Source organism: Ceratotherium simum, chromosome 3, assembly GCF_057802395.1.
Source record: "Ceratotherium simum simum isolate JZ-2026a chromosome 3, ASM5780239v1, whole genome shotgun sequence".
NCBI lineage: Eukaryota > Metazoa > Chordata > Mammalia > Perissodactyla > Rhinocerotidae > Ceratotherium > Ceratotherium simum.
This window is the reverse complement of record NC_141902.1, coordinates 24,650,032-24,668,642: the sequence shown is the minus strand read 5'-3', so window position 1 is coordinate 24,668,642 and position 18,611 is coordinate 24,650,032. Positions and strand designations below refer to the sequence as shown.

At 43.3% G+C, this 18,611-nt stretch overlaps 1 protein-coding gene across 3 annotated transcripts in view; it reads right to left on the bottom strand.

The window, feature by feature from the left end:
- The window catches only part of SLC7A8 (solute carrier family 7 member 8), a 49,013-nt gene extending 35,114 nt beyond the window's left edge, over positions 1-13,899 (bottom strand). The window contains exons 1-2 of one of the 3 annotated variants that reach the window (XM_087423605.1): positions 13,390-13,898; positions 12,958-13,150 (exon numbers count right to left, since the gene is read on the bottom strand). In XM_087423605.1, coding sequence (XP_087279731.1) covers positions 12,958-13,108 — 151 coding nt within the window. In that variant the 5' untranslated portion in view covers positions 13,109-13,150; positions 13,390-13,898. Of the gene's footprint in view, positions 1-12,957 lie in introns of all 3 variants that reach the window. The other 2 variants (XM_087423608.1, XM_087423612.1) reach the window with 2 other exon arrangements.
- Positions 13,900-18,611: the final 4,712 nt, after the last annotated feature.

The following is an 18,611-nucleotide window of genomic DNA, read 5'->3' as shown; positions in this document are numbered from 1 at the left end:
GAAGGGGTCCAGATGGGCATAAAAGCAGCAATAAGCCATGAGACTGAAATGCGGAGTCAGAGGGCAGGGGCCACAGCTGGATTCAGATGGGAAGGAGGCACATTTCTGTCTCAAACATGCTCTCCTTCTCCTGGCGCTAAGAGTCTATCCCAACAGAATAGGGTTGCATATAGAAATAAAACCAAAAGAAGAAACAACCCCTCATGTTCAAATTTGTGATCTGAACATTAGGCAAAGAGAGAGAGAAAAATGAGGTCTGGGTGCCACCAGTTCTTAAAGGCTTTTCCTTTCCTTGGATGTTGATTGAAAGTCCTATGATAGGGCCGGCCCCGTGGCTTATCCGTTAAGTGCTCGCACTCCGATGCTGGCGGCCCGGGTTTGGATCCCGGGTGTGTACCGACGCACCACTTCTCCGGCCATGCTGAGGCCGCGCCCTACATACAGCAACTAGAAGGATGTGAAACTATGACATACAACTATCTACTGGGGCTTTGGGGGAAAAATAAATAAATAAAAAAATTATAAAAAAAAAAAAAAGAAAGTCCTATGATAGGGTGAGGACATGTTTCAGCCCTCTTCTCTCCTCAACTGGTCCCCATATGTGCTTTGCATGACTGTTGGGTTAGTGGAGACTAAAAGGCCTTCTGGTGGTTAGTATCCCAGGACTCAGGACACGTCACCCTGTCAAGTGACCCTTCACCTGCCAACCTAAACATGCTGCTGTCTCCTGAAAGACACCGAATGCTGGGAGCTGAGAACTGCAGACAAGGTTGTTAAGAGTGCTGAAAGATGATAGCAAATTCCTTGCCTAGCAGGAATTTATCAGGAGGGTGATCTGTAGGGCATTTCAAAGGCAGCCAAGAAGAGAGCATACCAGTAGGATTATAAAGCTAGCTCAAGGGGTTAGAAAAACAATCAATACAGGAGAAAAACAAGGTTTGACTTTGGTCTTTAAGTTGTGTGGCGGGGACACAGCTGGGCGTTTCTCAGATCCAGGAATGGCTGTTTCCAAAGGGAAAGTGGGAGTGGATATTATTGGAAAGATCCCATCTTCTCAGGAACGAAGAATGTCAATGTTTCACTAAGAGTTTTTGGAAAACAAATATTGCGATGGGGACCAGTAAACACTCTTGTTCTCCGGCTTTGACATTTCCAGAGTGTGTGCTCCCTCTCTCGTTCCAGGTAGAGGTGGGACTGGTAGAGCAGATAGCTCTACCTCGGTCCAGGTAGAGCAGCCCTTTGTGTGGTCTGACCACTTCCTGCCTGCACTTATTCTTGGACACCACGTCCATCCATGGAGCTGCCCAGTGATGGTGAGGGTTGTGATAGGTTGGCACTGGGACAAGAGTCCTCATTTTATAAAAATTGGGTTCTCCCCTGCCAACAGTCTTAATTTTGACCCAATTAAAATGACAAAGATAAAAGCTTAAAAAAAATTGAATTATGTTAGCCAAACCTGCGCGCCAGGGAACAGGATGGAGAGGAATGCCTCTCCCTGATTCTAGGAAGCCGCTACCTAGAAAACCAGAATCGGATAACATTTCCTCCACCTTAGTGGCCTCTGGAGCTTCTGCAGGGGGGGGAATGCCACCCGTGGCACAGCTATGTTCTGGAGCTGAAAGAACATTTACTCAAAAGTAATGCCTACTAGCTACAGTCTTGAGTGCGATTATTCGATGAATATTTATCTCCCCCAATACAAGTAAGCTCCATGAGAGCAGGAACTGTATTGCTTCCCCTCGCCTATAAAGTGTCACATAGTAGACATTCCATAAATGTTTCCCGAATGAACCATGTCTGACATCAGTCTAGAACTTAGCTCCACAGAGCAATTTAATATACCTGTTTCTTTGGAACCTCCAAATCCTGTGAAGTATGTCAAGTGTGTATTGTAGGCAAATGAGTAAAGCAACCCACTTATTTCACTGCTGAGGAGAATAGACTGCTGTTTGTTATTACCATCTCCAACTTATAGGGGAAGAAAGTAAGGCAAATATTATTCTTATTTCCCAAATGGGGAAAGTGAGGGAGGTATTATTGTCCTTATTTTATGGATGAAGAATCTGAGACCCAGAGAGGTAGTTATTCGCCTAAATCACAGTGTAGGTTAGTAGTAACTGAATTAGAGCCTAAATCTTCTGTCATAGCCTCAAGCTTTTCCCTGAAAATAGTTTTACATGCTCCACTTTATAGGCAATGAGAATGGTTCACAGAAGGTGCTTATTAAAGAATTGGAGCACAGGTCAGATTCCTGCCTTCTTTTGCAGTACCACCTTCAGTGCTGATTTACAAAACGTCATGTTCATTACCTTGATTCTCATAACTACTTTCTTAAGTGCACAGGGCAGGTATTATCAATCCGATTTACCTTGGCAGAGACTGAAGTTCAGAGAGGTGAGGAGATGATCAAAGTCACATACTGCACAGGGAGCTAGGCCTGGACGAGAGTCCAAGTCCTCGGACTCCCGGCCCAGGGTTTCCTCCACTACTCCACACTGCCTCTCCTGTAGAAATTGCACAACACACACTTTAACTGCAGGGCTTTTAAACATGGACACTGTCCAAATGAGGCTTTTCTGGAGTGGCCTTGAAGAAGAACTGGGAGAAGCCTTTTCTATCTTTTTTCATGAGAGGTTGGAAGAAAGTTGACGACTATGAGGATTGTTTTTCTCCGCTGTTTTACTCTTAGACTCATTGTCTCTAAAGCTATTCAAGAATGAGATTCCCACGCATCTGGCAAAGCCAAGGTACTGGAGGTCAGAGTTCCAATCCTCTTTCATTCACCCCAACTAATAATGTAATTATCTTATCACATAGATCTTCTTTAGTGAAAAATGAGTCCTAAGATGCCTGGACAATGAGGCCCAGCTTGGTTTGTTCTATCAAAGAAAAGCCAGGCAAATCACTTTATTAAAAAGGGGCTAAGTTGTATCAGTGGGCAAGTCTTCACTAGAAAAATTGCCGGAACTGAGAAAATCCACGTTTGCCACGAACAACCACTGACTTCCCCTGTGGGCCCATACCCATGTGACTCCTATTAAGGCCATACTCACATCTAGGCCTGTCCACACTAGAATGCTGTAGCCATCAAAGAATTTCCTGGGCCTGGAATTACAGACTTCTAATGGCCAACAGACCCTTAGATCCAAAGGGCTTTGGCCTTCCTTACTAACTCATGCTAGCCTTGAAATCTAGCCAGAGCTCCTCCTGGAACTTGGAGGTTCTGTCCATTTCCATGATGTCCAGAGAAAGCTGAGGTGAACCTTCTTTGTGCTTCTTCCGTCAAGTGGCTGGGAGGATCTCAGGATTTCCAGGACTGGGGGAACAGCATGCAAGCAGGGTCTGGTATGCTGAGGCCGGGCTTTTGTCCTCACGGCAGGCCTGGAAGCTCACCATGCCTCTCATCCTGTACAGTAGTCTCCCTTTATACGCAGGGGATACATTCCAAGACCCCCAGTGGATGCTTGAAACCGAGGAACATACTGAACCCTATATACACTATGTTTTTTCCTATACATACATATTTGAGGTGAGACAGCAAAACTAGCACAAATTTCTTTTTCCTCTTTCACAATTTCATGGATAGAAGATTCATTCTTCCTGTAGATCTTAGCAACCTCAGCATGCGATTTTTTTTCTTTCCTTAAGTTGAGAACTTTTACCTTTTCACTTAAAGGAAGCACTTGACAGCTTCTCTTTGACATATCCAAGTTGCCAGCATCACTGCTCTTTCTCATTGGGGGCATTACTAGATAAAATAAGGGTTACTTGAACACAAGCACTGAGATATGACGACAGTCAATCTGATGACCAAGTGGGCTACTAAGTGACTAACGGGCGGGTAGCATATACAATGCTGGACAAAGAGATGATTCACGTCCCCAGCAGGATGGAGCAGGGTGGCGCAAGATTTCATCACACTACTCAGAATGGCATGCAATTTAAAATTTACGAATTGTTTATTTCTGGAATTTTCCATTTAATATTTTCAGACCAAGGTTGACCACGGGTAACTAAAACTGTGGAAAGCAAAACCGTGGATAAAAGGGGACTACTGAATACACTTTCCTGTCAGGACTGTACAAATAGCTACCTCAGGGTGACAGCAGGTCAAGACTCTGACACATGCCCTGTGGAGTTGCCATCTCCCACAGAAGAGACGTAGAAGGTGATGTAGGACTCTGCTGTTTTGGATTCCTTACTGAAAAGTGAAAAGGCACTAGACTTAAAGTTGGAGGAGCCATTGAGTCCTTGCTTTGCCACTCACAAGCCGGGTGACCTGAATTTTTCTGAGAGTCCCTTTCTTCATCTGCTGGATGAGAATAATTGTTCCTGCCTGCCTACCTCACAGGGTTGTTGTGGGGATCAAAGGAGATCACATATGTGTGGGAGAACTTTATAATCTGTGAAATCCTAGCAAATGTAAGGAATTGCTAGGATTTATAGCAGTAGGGATAGAGACCATTTCCAGAAGAATCCAATGGGCTTGCTTTGGAAGCTTGGCTCCGAAATAGCACAGCAGAGCCAGGACCATAGGCATTCTCTGAGTCATTTGTCTGCTTGTCTAGGTATAATTTTTAGATGCCTCAGGTGGGTGGCCAGCAGGTAATTGCATCTCAAAAAGTATTTATTAAGCACCCACTCTGTACATGCTTGCTTTAAAACATAATCAGGAAGCACTTGCTCACACATGGACTTATTACGAAATAGATGGCGCCAACCACCACCCACCAGCCACTGAAAGACAGGCATGTTGGCCTGAGGGGCTAAGAATGCTGAGCCCTCAAATATTCCCATTAAGGATTCTCATCCCGCCTCCAGTGTCTCCCTGTCTGGTTGGGGAACCAGGCATTGGCAGTGAGAGGCTTTGTCTACCCTCAGTGGTTCTCTTCCAGGAGCAATTTTGCATCATTCCTCCACCCCTAGGGAACAGTTGGCAATGTCTGGAGACACTTTTGGTTGTCACAACTGGGGGAGGGGGCATTGTACCCAAACATCTAGTGAATAGAGGCCAGGGATGCTGCTAAAAATCCTATAATGCATGGGACAGCCCCCCCACAACAAGGAAGAATCTGATCCAAAATCTAATAGCACCAAGGTTGAGAACCCTGCTCCACCTTCAAGCCTCAATGCCATCATCTGTTTAGTCCCTCAAGTCCCTTTCAGATTTGAATTTAGATGATTTGAGTGTGTGTTTTTTAAGTCAAGCACAAAAATTCATTTTTAAGCTAATAAAATTTTTTTTGTGGTAAAAAACACATAACATTAAATTTACCATCTTAAGCATTTTTCTGTCTTTCTTTCTTTTTTTGGTGAGGAAGATTGGCCCCGAGCTAACATCTGTGGCCAATCATCCTCTTTTTGCTTGAGGAAGACTGTCGCCGAGCTAACATCTGTTGCCAATCTTCCTCTGTTTTGTATGTGGGATGCTGCCACAGCATGGCATGATGAGTGGTGTGTAGGTCTGTGCCTGGGATCCGAGCCCGTGAACCCCAGGGCCACCAAAGCAGAGCATGCAAACTTAACCACCACACCACCAGACTGACCCCTCATCTTAACCGTTTTTAAGTGTACAGTTCAGTACTGTTAAATATATTCACGTTGTTGGGGAACATGTTTCCAATGGATGATTTGTTTTTGACTGACTTCTATTATTCAACAAACACTTTCAAAGCACTTACCAGGCCGAATATGAGGGGATGTGAAAACAAGTAAGACTCAGCCCCTGCCTTTAAGGAACTGTGGGGAGAAGTGAAGACGTGTGTGGACACAGAGCTGACAACAGCAGTAGAGTAGAGGTTGCCTGAGTGCTACTGCAAAATATGACAAGATATTAGGGATGGAAAAGGTCACTGGCCCGGGCTGTTCAGAAAGAGCTTCCTGGAAGAGGGGAAGCAGGAGACAGACACTGATGAGTAATAGACTCAAATCAAAAGAGAGAAGAGGAAAAGCATTGGCTGGTCAATAAGCAGGTTAGACTTGGGTTGAATTGGCCAGTTCTTTTCATTACCCCATCAGTCCAATCTAAACTTCTGAACATAATTAGTGAGTGTGTGTGTTTAGGTTGGGGATGGGACGGGAAATGGGGGTGGTGGAGGATGAGCTCAAGGAGAGAAAGAAACTAATATTTATTGAATATATACCATAGGCTACTGGCTTTATTTTAATACTCCACAAGAAACTTCCATTTTACAGGTAAGTAGACTGATAATTAACTTGTTCCAGGTTACAAAGTTTGTAAATAGGGAAGCAGTTTGCAAACCCAAGACTATCTCCAAAGGCCCTCCCCTTCTACTAGATCATCGCTGATGCTCCCTTTCTACAACATGCTGATGCAAATCATGGAAAAATTCATTATACCCTCTCTGCTTCCAGCATCAGGGCCACTTAACAAATGCCTCCTTATTCCTAGGGCAACCTGACCTGCCTATGTCACCCTATGCAGAATTGTTCCCTAAAGAAGCAGCTAAAGCATTTATGTATTTCATAGATGTACAAACAGCCATCTTGAAAATCCATATGTAGATGAGAAAAGTGCACTAATAATTCTGCAGCCACGGTACTCTCTCTGGGTGATTCGCCTTCACAGCAGGCAGCCCAGTGTGAGTTTGGCCAGAACATCCTCAGGCATATTGTGAAACTCTCTCCCCAGAAGTGACGTCACTGCTAATGCTGAGGATGTTTAAAGCAGGGAGCAAACCAGTGGGAGGACTTGTGACTGTGACAAAGGATGAGGGATGAGATGTGATCGATAAAGCTTTCCAGCTCCAACTTCATTCATTCTATGAATAAAACAGCTTAAAATAGACTCGAGGGATAATTTTGTTTCTTAGAAATAAAATTTATCAGTGCTCAGCACAGGGCCTAGTATTAATGTGCTCAGTGAGTGTTTTTGAATGTTAAAATACGGACCGATCCCGAATCCTATGACCAGCAGCACCCACCCCTGTCCCAGGGAGCAGCCTGCAGTTTGCCATTTCCAGATCTCCAGGGAGAAGGGACTGGGGTGGAGGGGCTCCTCAGTAGGCACATTCTGGGAGGGGAACAAGGAATGTCCTTCTTGCTTTGTATGCTTAGCCAGGAGTTAAAAATTGGAAGGGAATGGTTCCTAGCCCCCTGGGTTCCTGAATAGTTGTTGTTTTCGGTAGTTCAGAATATATTATTTGCTTGTGCCTACTTTTTTCTTTTCTTTTCTTTTCTTTTCTTTTTAGTGAGGAAGATTGGCCCTGAGCTGACATCTGTTGCCAATATTCCTCCTTTTGCTTGAGGAAGATTGTCCCTGAGCTAACATCTGTGTGAATCTTCCTCTATTTTGTACGTGGGATGCCACCACAGTGTGGCTTGATGAGCAGTGCGTAGGTCTACGCCCAGGATCCGAACCCGCAAACCCTGGGCCGCCAAAGCAGAGTGCACGAACTTAACTACTACACCACGGGCCGGCCCCTCATGCCTACTTTTTTGATACCTCCTCCCCACCCTAAACGATAACAACAACAAAGCAACAAGAGCAACCACAGAAATTCCTGAGGCATTTCTTTGTAGGTGTCCAGGCTGCTGGATTAACGCTTAGAGGAAAGCAGGAAACCTTGGTAGCCAGGCAACTTGTGAAGCCCCAACCAGTATGCCCCATACCTCCATGCCACTTCACTAAGCCAACTTAACTCAGAAAAGTTATGTATACAGTGCCGGCCTCTCTGAGAAGGTCATCTGATCTGGGTACAGGGTGTTTTTGTTGTTGTTTTTCTAAATAAAATGGGCTGTTTGGTTCTGTTTCTTGGACACAATTTCTTACCCACTGGGTTCCTATTTTCTTTCTCCAACCCTAAGCATCTCCTGCTAGTCACTCTTTCTGCATAACTCTGCTCTTTGAGAAAATATATTGTAGCCCTGCCAGGAGCAGGCTCAACCAGATTGCTCCTTGATCTCCCTGGTTCCTGGAGGCAGGAAGCATGCAACAGTATCCCCGATCCCAGCCGCCCTGAGCTCCATGCTGTAGCGCACTTTGGTTAAGCCCAGGGGTTTCAGAGTTCAATGACCTAGTGGGAATCCTGGCTCTGCCGTTGCCCAGTTCTTTATTCATTCGAACCCTTCCTTTTTTATAACAGTACTTATTTCATGGGATTAGATGAGCATATTCATAAAGCACTGATCAGGTACCATGTATTTGGTGCATAGTGGTCGATAAATGGAAGCTACGAATTATTATTATTACACTGCTGGGTACAGCCTTTCTCTATTCACCAAGATGTGTTTGTTTTGACAAGCCTCCTAGTTGGCTTCTGTCTCAGAGTTTTCTTTGAGAACAATGAGAATTTTAAACATGTTTTCATCCTGAATGACCAAATCCTAATCCCTCCATGTTTAAAATAAAACAAATTGAAGTACAAACTCAAAAAGCAGTTTTCAGACTCCATCCCTCCGGTTAATAGCCAGTAGACCTTTTGGGAATTAGAAGCTAATACATCATATCAGAGACTAAAATGTAAAATCTTCTAAAGTGGTGTAAGACACATGGGTCTGAAAATCTTTTGGACCTGAAATTTTTCCACATCAGCCCAGTGCCATTTCATTATGGTTACACCTATAGCCACACTTCTTTGTTGACAAATAGACTTAAAAAAAGTTTTTCCCCAAGTTTTTCAGTATCAGACATACATGGTCTTTCCAGACTTTAATCTCAGGGTTATGGTCCCCCATGGCCACCACACAATACACACCAGCCTCCCTCCCTCCTCTCTTGGTTACCAATTAGAAATGGGGAATGGCTAAGAGCTTTGGCTATGGAGTCAGACCTTCTCAGTAGTCAGTCATGTGACCCTGGGCAAATTACCTACCAGCTCTAGAACTTGATTTCGCCATGTTTAAAATAGAGATAGTTATAATACCTACTTCCATAAGATTATGGTCAGGATTAAATAAGGCAATATATTTAAAGAGTTTATGGCACAGGAACTGGCATTTAGTAAGAGCTCAATAAATGCTATTTTTTAAACATCTTGTTAGTTGGGAGAGAGTAGTCTAGTAGCTAGATCTGCATCCAGTATTGCTCTGCAGTAAGTTTCCCCGGAAACATACACTGTGCTAAAAACAAAAAGGTCTGACATATTATGAATATTTTTCTTTAGGCTCCGCAGCCAGCCTGGTCCCTTCAGACCTAGATTCTGGGTATACACCTAAACACATAACTGATATAAATTGACCTAAACAGCCGGGAACTCTGTAGGTGCCTCTACCACAGCTGGGAACAAAGCTGCTCCATAGAGGAAAGGTGTGCACATGAGAGGATTAACGGGAGTGTGGTCTGTGCTGGCCAGATCCTCAGCAGCTGAGCGATGCACCCCAGGCTCCCCCAAAGTCTTCCTGCAATTGTACCAGGAATGTCACCTTCTTCCACTCCCAGCTGATTGCTCAGCTCCCCTTTACACTGGGATGCACCCTCGCCAGGAACACAACACTAACAGCTTCATCTTTAAAAACGAATAGGACCTCTGCCCAGGGTCTAAAGGAAAACACCCCTCTTAGGACATTAAAATAGATGTAGTAGAGAATAATGCTTAAAAGCTTGATTCGGGATTCAGACAAGCTCTAGGTTCGAATCTTGGCTTCAGTACTTTTCAGCTGTGTGACTTTCAATACGTTGCTTATCCCTCTGAGCCTCTATTTCCCTATCTGGGGGCAGGGCTGACAAGTGTCTACCACAAGGGGTTATTGTGGGAGATAAATAAGATAATGTATGTGAGGTAATCAGATGAGTGTCTGGCGTAGAATGTGTGTTTAATAATGATAGCTATTAACAGTAGCTTTGGTATCATTAATAAATGAATTTTGCTGCTCCTTCACACTCTCTTGAGATTTTTGGGGGACTCCACATTCACGGAGAAATCTAAGTTCCTCTGTCGCTAACAGGTTTCCTTAGCCAAGTACATGGAGAGCAATAGCCTGGTGACATTAAGGCAAAGGTGATATTAAAAAATTAAAACAGGCCAACCTAATTGTCCAGACTGATGAAATTATTCCTAGTTTAAAGATTTTCAAGCCAGGTTCCCAACAGCCCTTCAGATAAACACTTACTACTACTGTCTTCAGATTTTTGTCCAGAAGTCAATTAAATTCAAGCATCATTTAAGTAATTATTCCATGTCAGGCGCTCTGCTAAGGACTAAAGATTCAGAGACGTATAAGACACACTTTTTTGCTCAAGGAAATAGTAACCGTTTAGTTGTTGTCCTTTTACCTACAAAATCTCCCAGAATCATCTTCTCTACTCCATCTTTCTCCACATCCTTCAAGATGCTTCTTAATCTAGTTCTGGGTGAGAACTTCTCTCTCTTTGAGCTTTCCACTATTCACCTAACTCCACCCTCCTTCAGCTCTCACACAACTCAACCATATTACTAATTTTCAATGTTCTCTATATAATGCATATGAATCTCATCTCCCCAATCAGATTATAAGTAACTCTAGGGCATGAGTCTTCTATTAGTTCAATTTATATTCATGTAACACCTGCCATTCTGTTATTCTTCCTTTAGATCATCAATGATGTTGGTGAATGAAATTTTTTGAGCTTGTGTGAAACATAGTTTAACTTATCTCTCTAAGTCAACTGGGTATGAGATAGATTCGGGGCAAATTGCTACTTTCCCACACCGTGTCACCTGATTCACTTAGGAAATTTCCTTTCTCTTTTTGCTGTCTAATTCTCCTTCTTCCACAGTGTTGACGTTGAACACTAGATTGCTGATTTCCACATGGAAAATGCCATTCCTATTTTTGCATTTGGTCTTGAAAAAACTCAAATCACTATCATCCACTTGGAAAGCCCTCTAGGGCAGCTGCTCAGCACATTTGCAACTCAACGGTCATGCAAGAGGGGAAGTGGAAAGGATTTTGCCCCCATATCATCCTAAAGGGGAAATGTGCATCTCATCCTAGGTTAAACAGAATTGTGCCTATTAAGTCTACAAGGATTCTCACACTTTAGAAAAATATCCCGATTTCTCTGAAATCACGTATTTGGGATCTCTTTTCACCATAGAACACCAGAGGTATTATTCTTATTACTGTAATGCCAATGGGAGTATTGGGACTATTCTCACATCGAAGTGCCATCCATGGGGCTGTGGACAAATCAGTGGTAACATTCACCCAACTGAAATTGTACTTGTTATGACTGAACACTTTTACTTCTTCATAGTCTTAGAAAAATGTTAAAGAAAGAGACAAAAACAACCTCAGTATATAGGAAAATATCCTCTACCCTTGAATACCTGCCTGTATGTGGGAGTGAGTGAGCAAGGCTGAGGCACAAAGGATGTCTGATTGTGCTTGTGTGCACGTGGGTGTGCACATCTGTGTATGAATCAGAACCTTTCCGAAGGGAGGGAAATGCTTAATCCTATCAGTCAAACTGGTGAAAGAGGTAACCAGCTCTGGGCTATTTATAGACCTTAAATTGGCATGTGCTGTACATATTGAGTACTTTGCTGATCTCATTTTTTAGAGCAATTGAAATAAAGGAGAGGCAAAGAAAAGGTAATGAGAGATTCAGATCATGGCTGTAATTTTTTAAAATAACATTGCCTTTCTTACAACTGTAGATGCCTGGAAAACTTCCCAGGTCAGACAATTAGATAAAGTGGGATTCCATTTTGAAAACAGAGTGGAGATAACATGATCACTGAGGTCTGGGTGTAGAGGTGAAGAGGATTATCTGCACTGATTTTACTTGATTTCAAGGATGTTCTCCAGTGTCACTATTGCTCAGGTGCCAAAATGTCTCTGTGCTACTGCATGAACCCTGGGGTCACCCAGACAAACTGGTTCATGGGCACCAGGACACAATAAGCCTTCAAAAGGAACTCTGGAGAGACAACACAGAAACATATCTGGCCTGACCGCACTGCACCCCTTTCCCTGGGAAGAAAGTAGAGCCCTCCACCAAAGACAGCAGAAGAAACTCACTCTTGGAAGTGAGGACACTAATGAGCCATTGCCCATCCATCTCCAGGGCCTGTCTGGAAAGAGGAGGATGTGTTGTCTAGAGATGGAGCCATATTTGGGACCTCCTGCCCGGTAGAGCATAGTTAGGGGGTTGGAGTGGCCCACACTGGCACTCTCAGGGACACCCACGCTACCCAGCTTCAAGTGGGACACCCAACTCCCAGCTGGGACACATTTTACTGGTCAGTTCTTCCTTGACTTCACATGCTAGGTACTCCCATATCCCTTCAAGAACCTCACAGGGACTTCTGTGCGTGTTAAGAGACAGGTGGACTCCACTAGGCAACTAGAGAAACTGCAAACTATACATTTACAGAAAGGCCCAATCTGTTTCTTCTTTTCTTCTATAATTTATTTCCTCATCTGTAAAATGGGAATAACAGCCCTGTCACATCTACTTCACAAAGTGATAGGGCTGAGTAAGGTGGAAAAACTATAGAAAGGCAAGGCATTATTACTGCCTTTGTAGCTATTTTTATTATTACACATCCCCTAGGTGCATAGTTTCATATAACATAAAACAACAAAATAGCTACTAAATATATCTCAAAAGCCAGTCCACAACCTGCTGAGACGGCTGCATAAAAGCTTGTTAAAAATTCAGGTTTCCAAGCCCCACCTTAAGCCTACTGAATCAGAACCTTCAAGTGTGGAGCCCAGAGACCTATGTTTTCAACAAGCTCCCAGGCAATGTTCCATTGGGAGCAAAGTTCCCCTGTTTGCTCCATTCTATGAACGCTGGACAGAACTGCTCAGCCTGGTTTGGGGGAAGAGATGTAATGACATACACCGCTTCCCATACCTCTCAAACTTGACCAGTAGGGGTAGGTTACAGCAAAGGTAGATGACAGTCCTTTTCTAAGGGAGTAGGATAGTGCTTTAGAGGGGTTAAGGTTCCACAAGAGGACCACCAGACGGGGAGGAGTGGTCGGTGGGAAAAGGAATTGGACTCACCTACAATGATACCACAAGCACTGACCAATCCAATCTGTTTCTTCAGGGCTACTCCGCCCCCTCCGGAACCAGTCTCGGGGCTGGCGTCCGACTGGCTCCCACCCGGGTGGTTCTTTTCAGTGTTGTTTCGGTGCCTGGCTCCTTTTTCCATCTTTCTCAGTGGGATTTCAACCTCCGAAAGGTATCTCTCCTTCTGAATGCGTGTGGGTGTAAATATATTTAGAGAGAGAGCCTTTCAAATTGAAACGTCCTTTTCCGAAATAAGGACCACTCCTACCCTCTTAAAAAAGACCCAGGCGGATAAAAGAGTAAACTGAAAATACTCCTACTCCGTATTGACACTTTCTTGTCATTCGTGCTTACAAGCAAGGAAAGTGTTATTAAAAGGGGGGGAAAAGACATAGATATTTAAATATAAAAATAGAACTGTACCAGCTCCTCTGGCTGGAATTCTCGTGAAAGGGATGTAGATCTTCAGAAACCAGGATGGTTCTGCAATGTGTACCAGGCAATGGCTTATTTCAGACGCTTCAAAGAGACAGTCTGAATTTCCCTCAGCTCTCCCCCTAAGAAAACAGAGATTGTTTTTACCTCCCCTTAGCCTTTTCTTTTATGATGAGGATAAAAGTAGTTTTCATTAACTGAAGGGAAAAAAGAGTAATCCTCCGGTAATTCTCTTCCAGGAAAACGATTGTGGACCCGACCGGTTTGCTCTAGATCTTGTTTCCACCTGCTGTGGGTTTCTTTTTCCCTCCCCGTCTCCTGCCTTCCGCTTTCTCCAGATGTCCCCTTCTGTCTCGCTTGTCTTCTTGTCCTTGGTTTTCTTCTTCCGATCTCCGTCCTCACGGCACAGGCTGCCCCATCTCTCGTGGTTACAGGAGAGTGGCTCTGGCACACACGAACGTGCTTCCCTTTTAGCAAGGGGTTTTATGCGCTGAGCTAGCTCCGCCCCCACCTCCTCGGTTCCTCTCCATCCTCGCTCAGACCGTCTCCTCGCTCCTCTTCAGTTTAAACATTAGCACACAGCCCCTAAAGATCACCGAGAAGATGGATTAAAATATTTCTCTTTGTAATGGTCTCTCTTTCCCCATCCTTCACCTTGTGAGAAGTGGAAGTAAAATCCATCCATGTTAACTGTTCCAGGAGAGTTCATTTAGCTAGTATAGCGTTTATGAGCTTTATAATGGTCATACAGCATTTGTGAGCTTTATAAATAAAGGACTGGTTGTGCAGACACTTTAATGCTATCAGAAATACACTGGCAAATGTATTAAAATATTTATGTCTGGATCATTTGAGGATACAGGAGAGAAGGTTATGGGGACATCATCGTCAAGTTTGTGAAAGTAGGGAATCCACGGGTGGGGGAGGGGAATGGAAAGAAGCGTAATGGAAAAGAGGTTCATTTAGTATAATTGTGAGCTGTGAAGAGTAGAGTGGTAACGAAATCACCAGGAAGAGGTGGTAGCCTCCCGGTTCACAGCTCTTATTTAGTGTTAGCTGAGACAGGAAAAAAATGACTCCCATCCTGGTTTCAGGAAAGAATGACACAAAATCTGACGGAAGGGAGACTTATACAACCTCTAATATTTTTTTTATTTATAAATTATTTGAAAGGCAGACCAACGAGGGGATGGGGAGTTATCAGTACCTCTCTGATCGTGAAACAGATTGTTGATGTTAAGAGATGACTAGCTTATTACCATATTGATATTGTGTCGAGTCCCTGAAGAATTTCACCCAGAAACTGCTGCCTCACAGGCGAGGGCAATGATGTCTATTTATAATTGTAAAATACTTTGAAAAAACAGCAAGAAGCAATATAGCAGACAACACTATAAATCTAAAATAAAATTATTTTGAATGTCGATTAAATACATTATGCAAATGTACTTGATTTTAAAGTGAGTCTATAAAATAAAGTTCCCCAAGCTGACCACTAAGTACAGAAATTTGGTCTCACTTTTTGGAAAATGTTCCCAAAGATTTTAGATTTTAAATAAAATAAATAATTACTTACAATGGGGATGGTTGAACTATTATGTAGCAAAGTCTTTTTCAAATGGGGTAAAGATCAATCAGCAGTCTTTTCCACTTTGCCCCTTGATCACTCAGCAAGTATTAAGAGGTTTCAAAGGTTGGGAGTTCAACCCCTTCTTCTTCTGCCAGTTCAAGATACAGCAAATTGAAAGCCTCAGCAAAAAAAAAAAAAAAAAAGTGGGGGTGGAGATGTATAAAGGATTCTTAACAAAAAGAACAGACAGGGCAGGGAAAATGTAGCACAAAAGTCCACGGGACGGGATGAGTCACGGGAAATTTAAAAATCTTGAAATGCCGCTGGCATTTCCTGACATCAGAAAGCACTAAGGAAAAGTTTGATAAATTCATTTTATTATATTCATTTATTTATTTATTTTGTGAGGAAGATCAGCCCTGAGCTAACATCCACACCAATCCTCCTCTTTTTGCTGAGGAAGACTGGCCCTGGGCTAAGATCCGTGCTCATCTTCCTCTACTTTATATGGGACGCTGTCACAGCATGGCCCGACAAGCGGTGCATTGGTGGGCGCCCTGGATCAGAACCTGGGCTGCCAGCAGCAGAGCGCACGCACTTAACCACTATGCCACAAGGCCGGCCCTGATGGATTAATTTTAAACAAGCCAATTTGAAGACTTCTGCTCACATTTCAACATCAAGGTATAAAACAAATAATCTTTCTGCTTCTCAACAGGAGTTCTTTCAGTAAAGTTTGTATTTCTAATTTAAATTATATAGATTTAATATGAGATAAATCATGAATGTGAATGAATTTGAGGTCTCTTGCCAAAACCAGTACAAACTGACCACAATATGGTAAACTTTAGCCATCTCAGTTTATGAACTAAGCAGCTAAGGGGAGTTATGGGATCAAATACATTCTTGGGATATAGTGGTGCTAAGCATATCAGATTGGAAAGGAAGGGTGGTTGAAGATTAACATTTCTATTTCTTTAGCACTTGAAGATTACAAGGGGCTTATGACTGTCTATAAATGGTACAGTGTAAAAGCTAGGAAAGGACTGTCCCCTCTTCAATGAGACCATTTATTCAGATTATATGGCTCTCTTCAGGTTGGGATCTTTTTGTGAAATAAACCCTAAGTGTGTCAAAATCCCACATGACTAACATTGAACACAGGAGAGAAAGAAGTCTTGGTGTAATATGTTGAGAAAAATCTCTGGAAATGATTAACTGAAGTTTCTTCAATTTTGAGCACTGAATACTTTTTTATTCATAACTCTATTCTACATTTGCCTTTCTGTCTTTTATTCTACTTTAAATAGTGCTTTACAGGCTACGAAGTGTTTTATGCACAATATCTCATTTTTTTTCCTCCTCACTAGATACTGTGGGTTGACCAGACAATTATTTTTCCCTATTTTAAAGTTAGGAAGCTGAGGCTCAGAGAAGTGTCTTACCGGAGGTCAAGGACCAGACACTTAATCTAGTCACGGATGAGCGGGATATCAATGGTTTACATTGAGAGCTTTCCCCAGGACACTATAGCTAGTTGCTGATGCCTTAACTTCTTTCGCCTGAAGGCAACAGAAGACCATTGTTCAGGGCAGTGTCCATGTCTTCTTGAGCTGGTGTCATAACTGTGCCTTTTAGAGATCCACCTTGATGCCAACACAGCATCTGTTCAGTGAGATCCACACAACTTAATCTGCCCTCCCCCTCAACATTTGTCACCCCCTTCACACAGCACTTGGTTTGGCCATTTTCCAAGTACTTTAGTACAACTCTGTTTCCAATATCTCGGTGATTGTTTACTGTTGTTTTGCATGCTCAAGATGGGGAGAAATTGATCCTTTTAACCAGGGAAAATGTGGGTAAGAGGGCTGTTGTCTCATGAGTATGGATTTAGGAAAAGAAACACTGTGTGAGACTGACACCTACCTCACAAAGAGAGATACGGCATGAGGATATGCTGCTTGTATAACAGTTGAACAAAAACCCTGTCATGTTCCAATATTCCCTTTTTGAAATAACAGGTAAATAGTATCTGTTAATGCAAAGAAATAGAGCACAAAGTTTATTCACTCTATTCTTGATTTGTTTTTCTGCACCCAATAGACAAGCATTTTCTTCTTCTTCTTTATAACAGAGCTGTGAAATCTGAGGTCACTAATAAAGGACCCCATCTCTTCCCAGAGGGAACTCACAGTCCATGCTCCCACTCCACTTGTCTTCTTCTCACACCTACATGCCCGGAGTCAGAAGGAAACCCTGATGTCAATTCAAGCCAACTTTCTTTCTAGAATCTCAGCAACCACTGCCAAACAGTGGCTTCCTGAGCTAGTGGTTCTAGGAGCCTTTACTTCATTAAAAAATGGAAAGCAGGGCCAGCCCCGTGGCTTGGCGGTTAAGTGCGCGCGCTCTGATACTGGCGGCCCGGGTTCGGATCCCAGGCGCGCACCGACGCACCGCTTCTCCGGCCATGCTGAGGCCGCGTCCCACATACGGCAACTAGAAAAATGTGCAACTATGACATACAACTATCTACTGGGGCTTTGGGGAAAAAAAGGAGGAGGACTGGCAATAGATGTTAGCTCAGAGCCGGTCTTCCTCAGCGAAAAAAAAAAAAAGAGGAGGATTAGCATGGATGTTAGCTCAGGGCTGATCTTCATCACAAAAAAAAAAAAAAAAGGAAAGCAGATGAAAATTAGTGAGCAAAGAGGAAAGAAATAAGAAAAAAAAAAGCCAAATGGGTCAGAAAGAAAGAAAGGAAGATGACATGAGGAGACATAGTCAGTTAATAAGTCCTTTTTAGTGTGTGTTCTGTTTGCCTCTTGGACATATTCATATGTTCAAAGGAAGTTGTATCTTCTAGGGTTTATGCAGTCCTGGGAATTTGGATGGAGCAGACTCTGTTTTGTTATGATGGTCAATTAATTCATGCTCTTCTGGAGAGAATGATGAATTTTGCTCTGACACTAGAGACAAAAATTCCAGCAGATTACTCTTCTGTCTGTTGCACTTGGCCAGATTCCACAAAGCCAGCCCAGGACTAGTGGGAAAGAAATAAAGAGGCAGGCAGCAAGTCTTTACCTCGTTTGCTGGGCCCAATCTGCCATGGGGTCTTGGTATTCTTCTTTCTAAGGATTTAGGCAACTCCAGTTCTGAGTACTTGAGTATGGAAACTTCCACTTCCTGATTGGTTTTCACTGAGGATTTATGTTTTTTTTTTTTTTTTTAAAGATTTATTTATTTATTTTCCCCCCAAAGCCCCAGTAGATAGTTGTATGTCATAGTTGCACAGCATTCCAGTTGCCGTATGTGGGACGCGACCTCAGCATGGCCGGAGAAGCGGTGCGTTGGTGCGCGCCAGGGATCCGAACCCGAGCCGCCAGCGATCCGAACCCGGGCCGCCAGCATCAGCGAGCACGCACTTAACCACTAAGCCACGGGGCCGGCCCCAACTGGAAGCCAGTTTTTTTTTTTTTTTTTTTTTTTGTGAGGAGATCAGCCCTGTGCTAACATCCGCCAATCCTCCTTTTTTTTTTTTTGCTGAGGAAGACGGCCCTGGGCTAACATCTGTGCCCATCTTCCTCCACTTTATATGGGACGCCGCCACAGCATGGCTTGCCAAGCAGTGCGTCAGTGCGCGCCC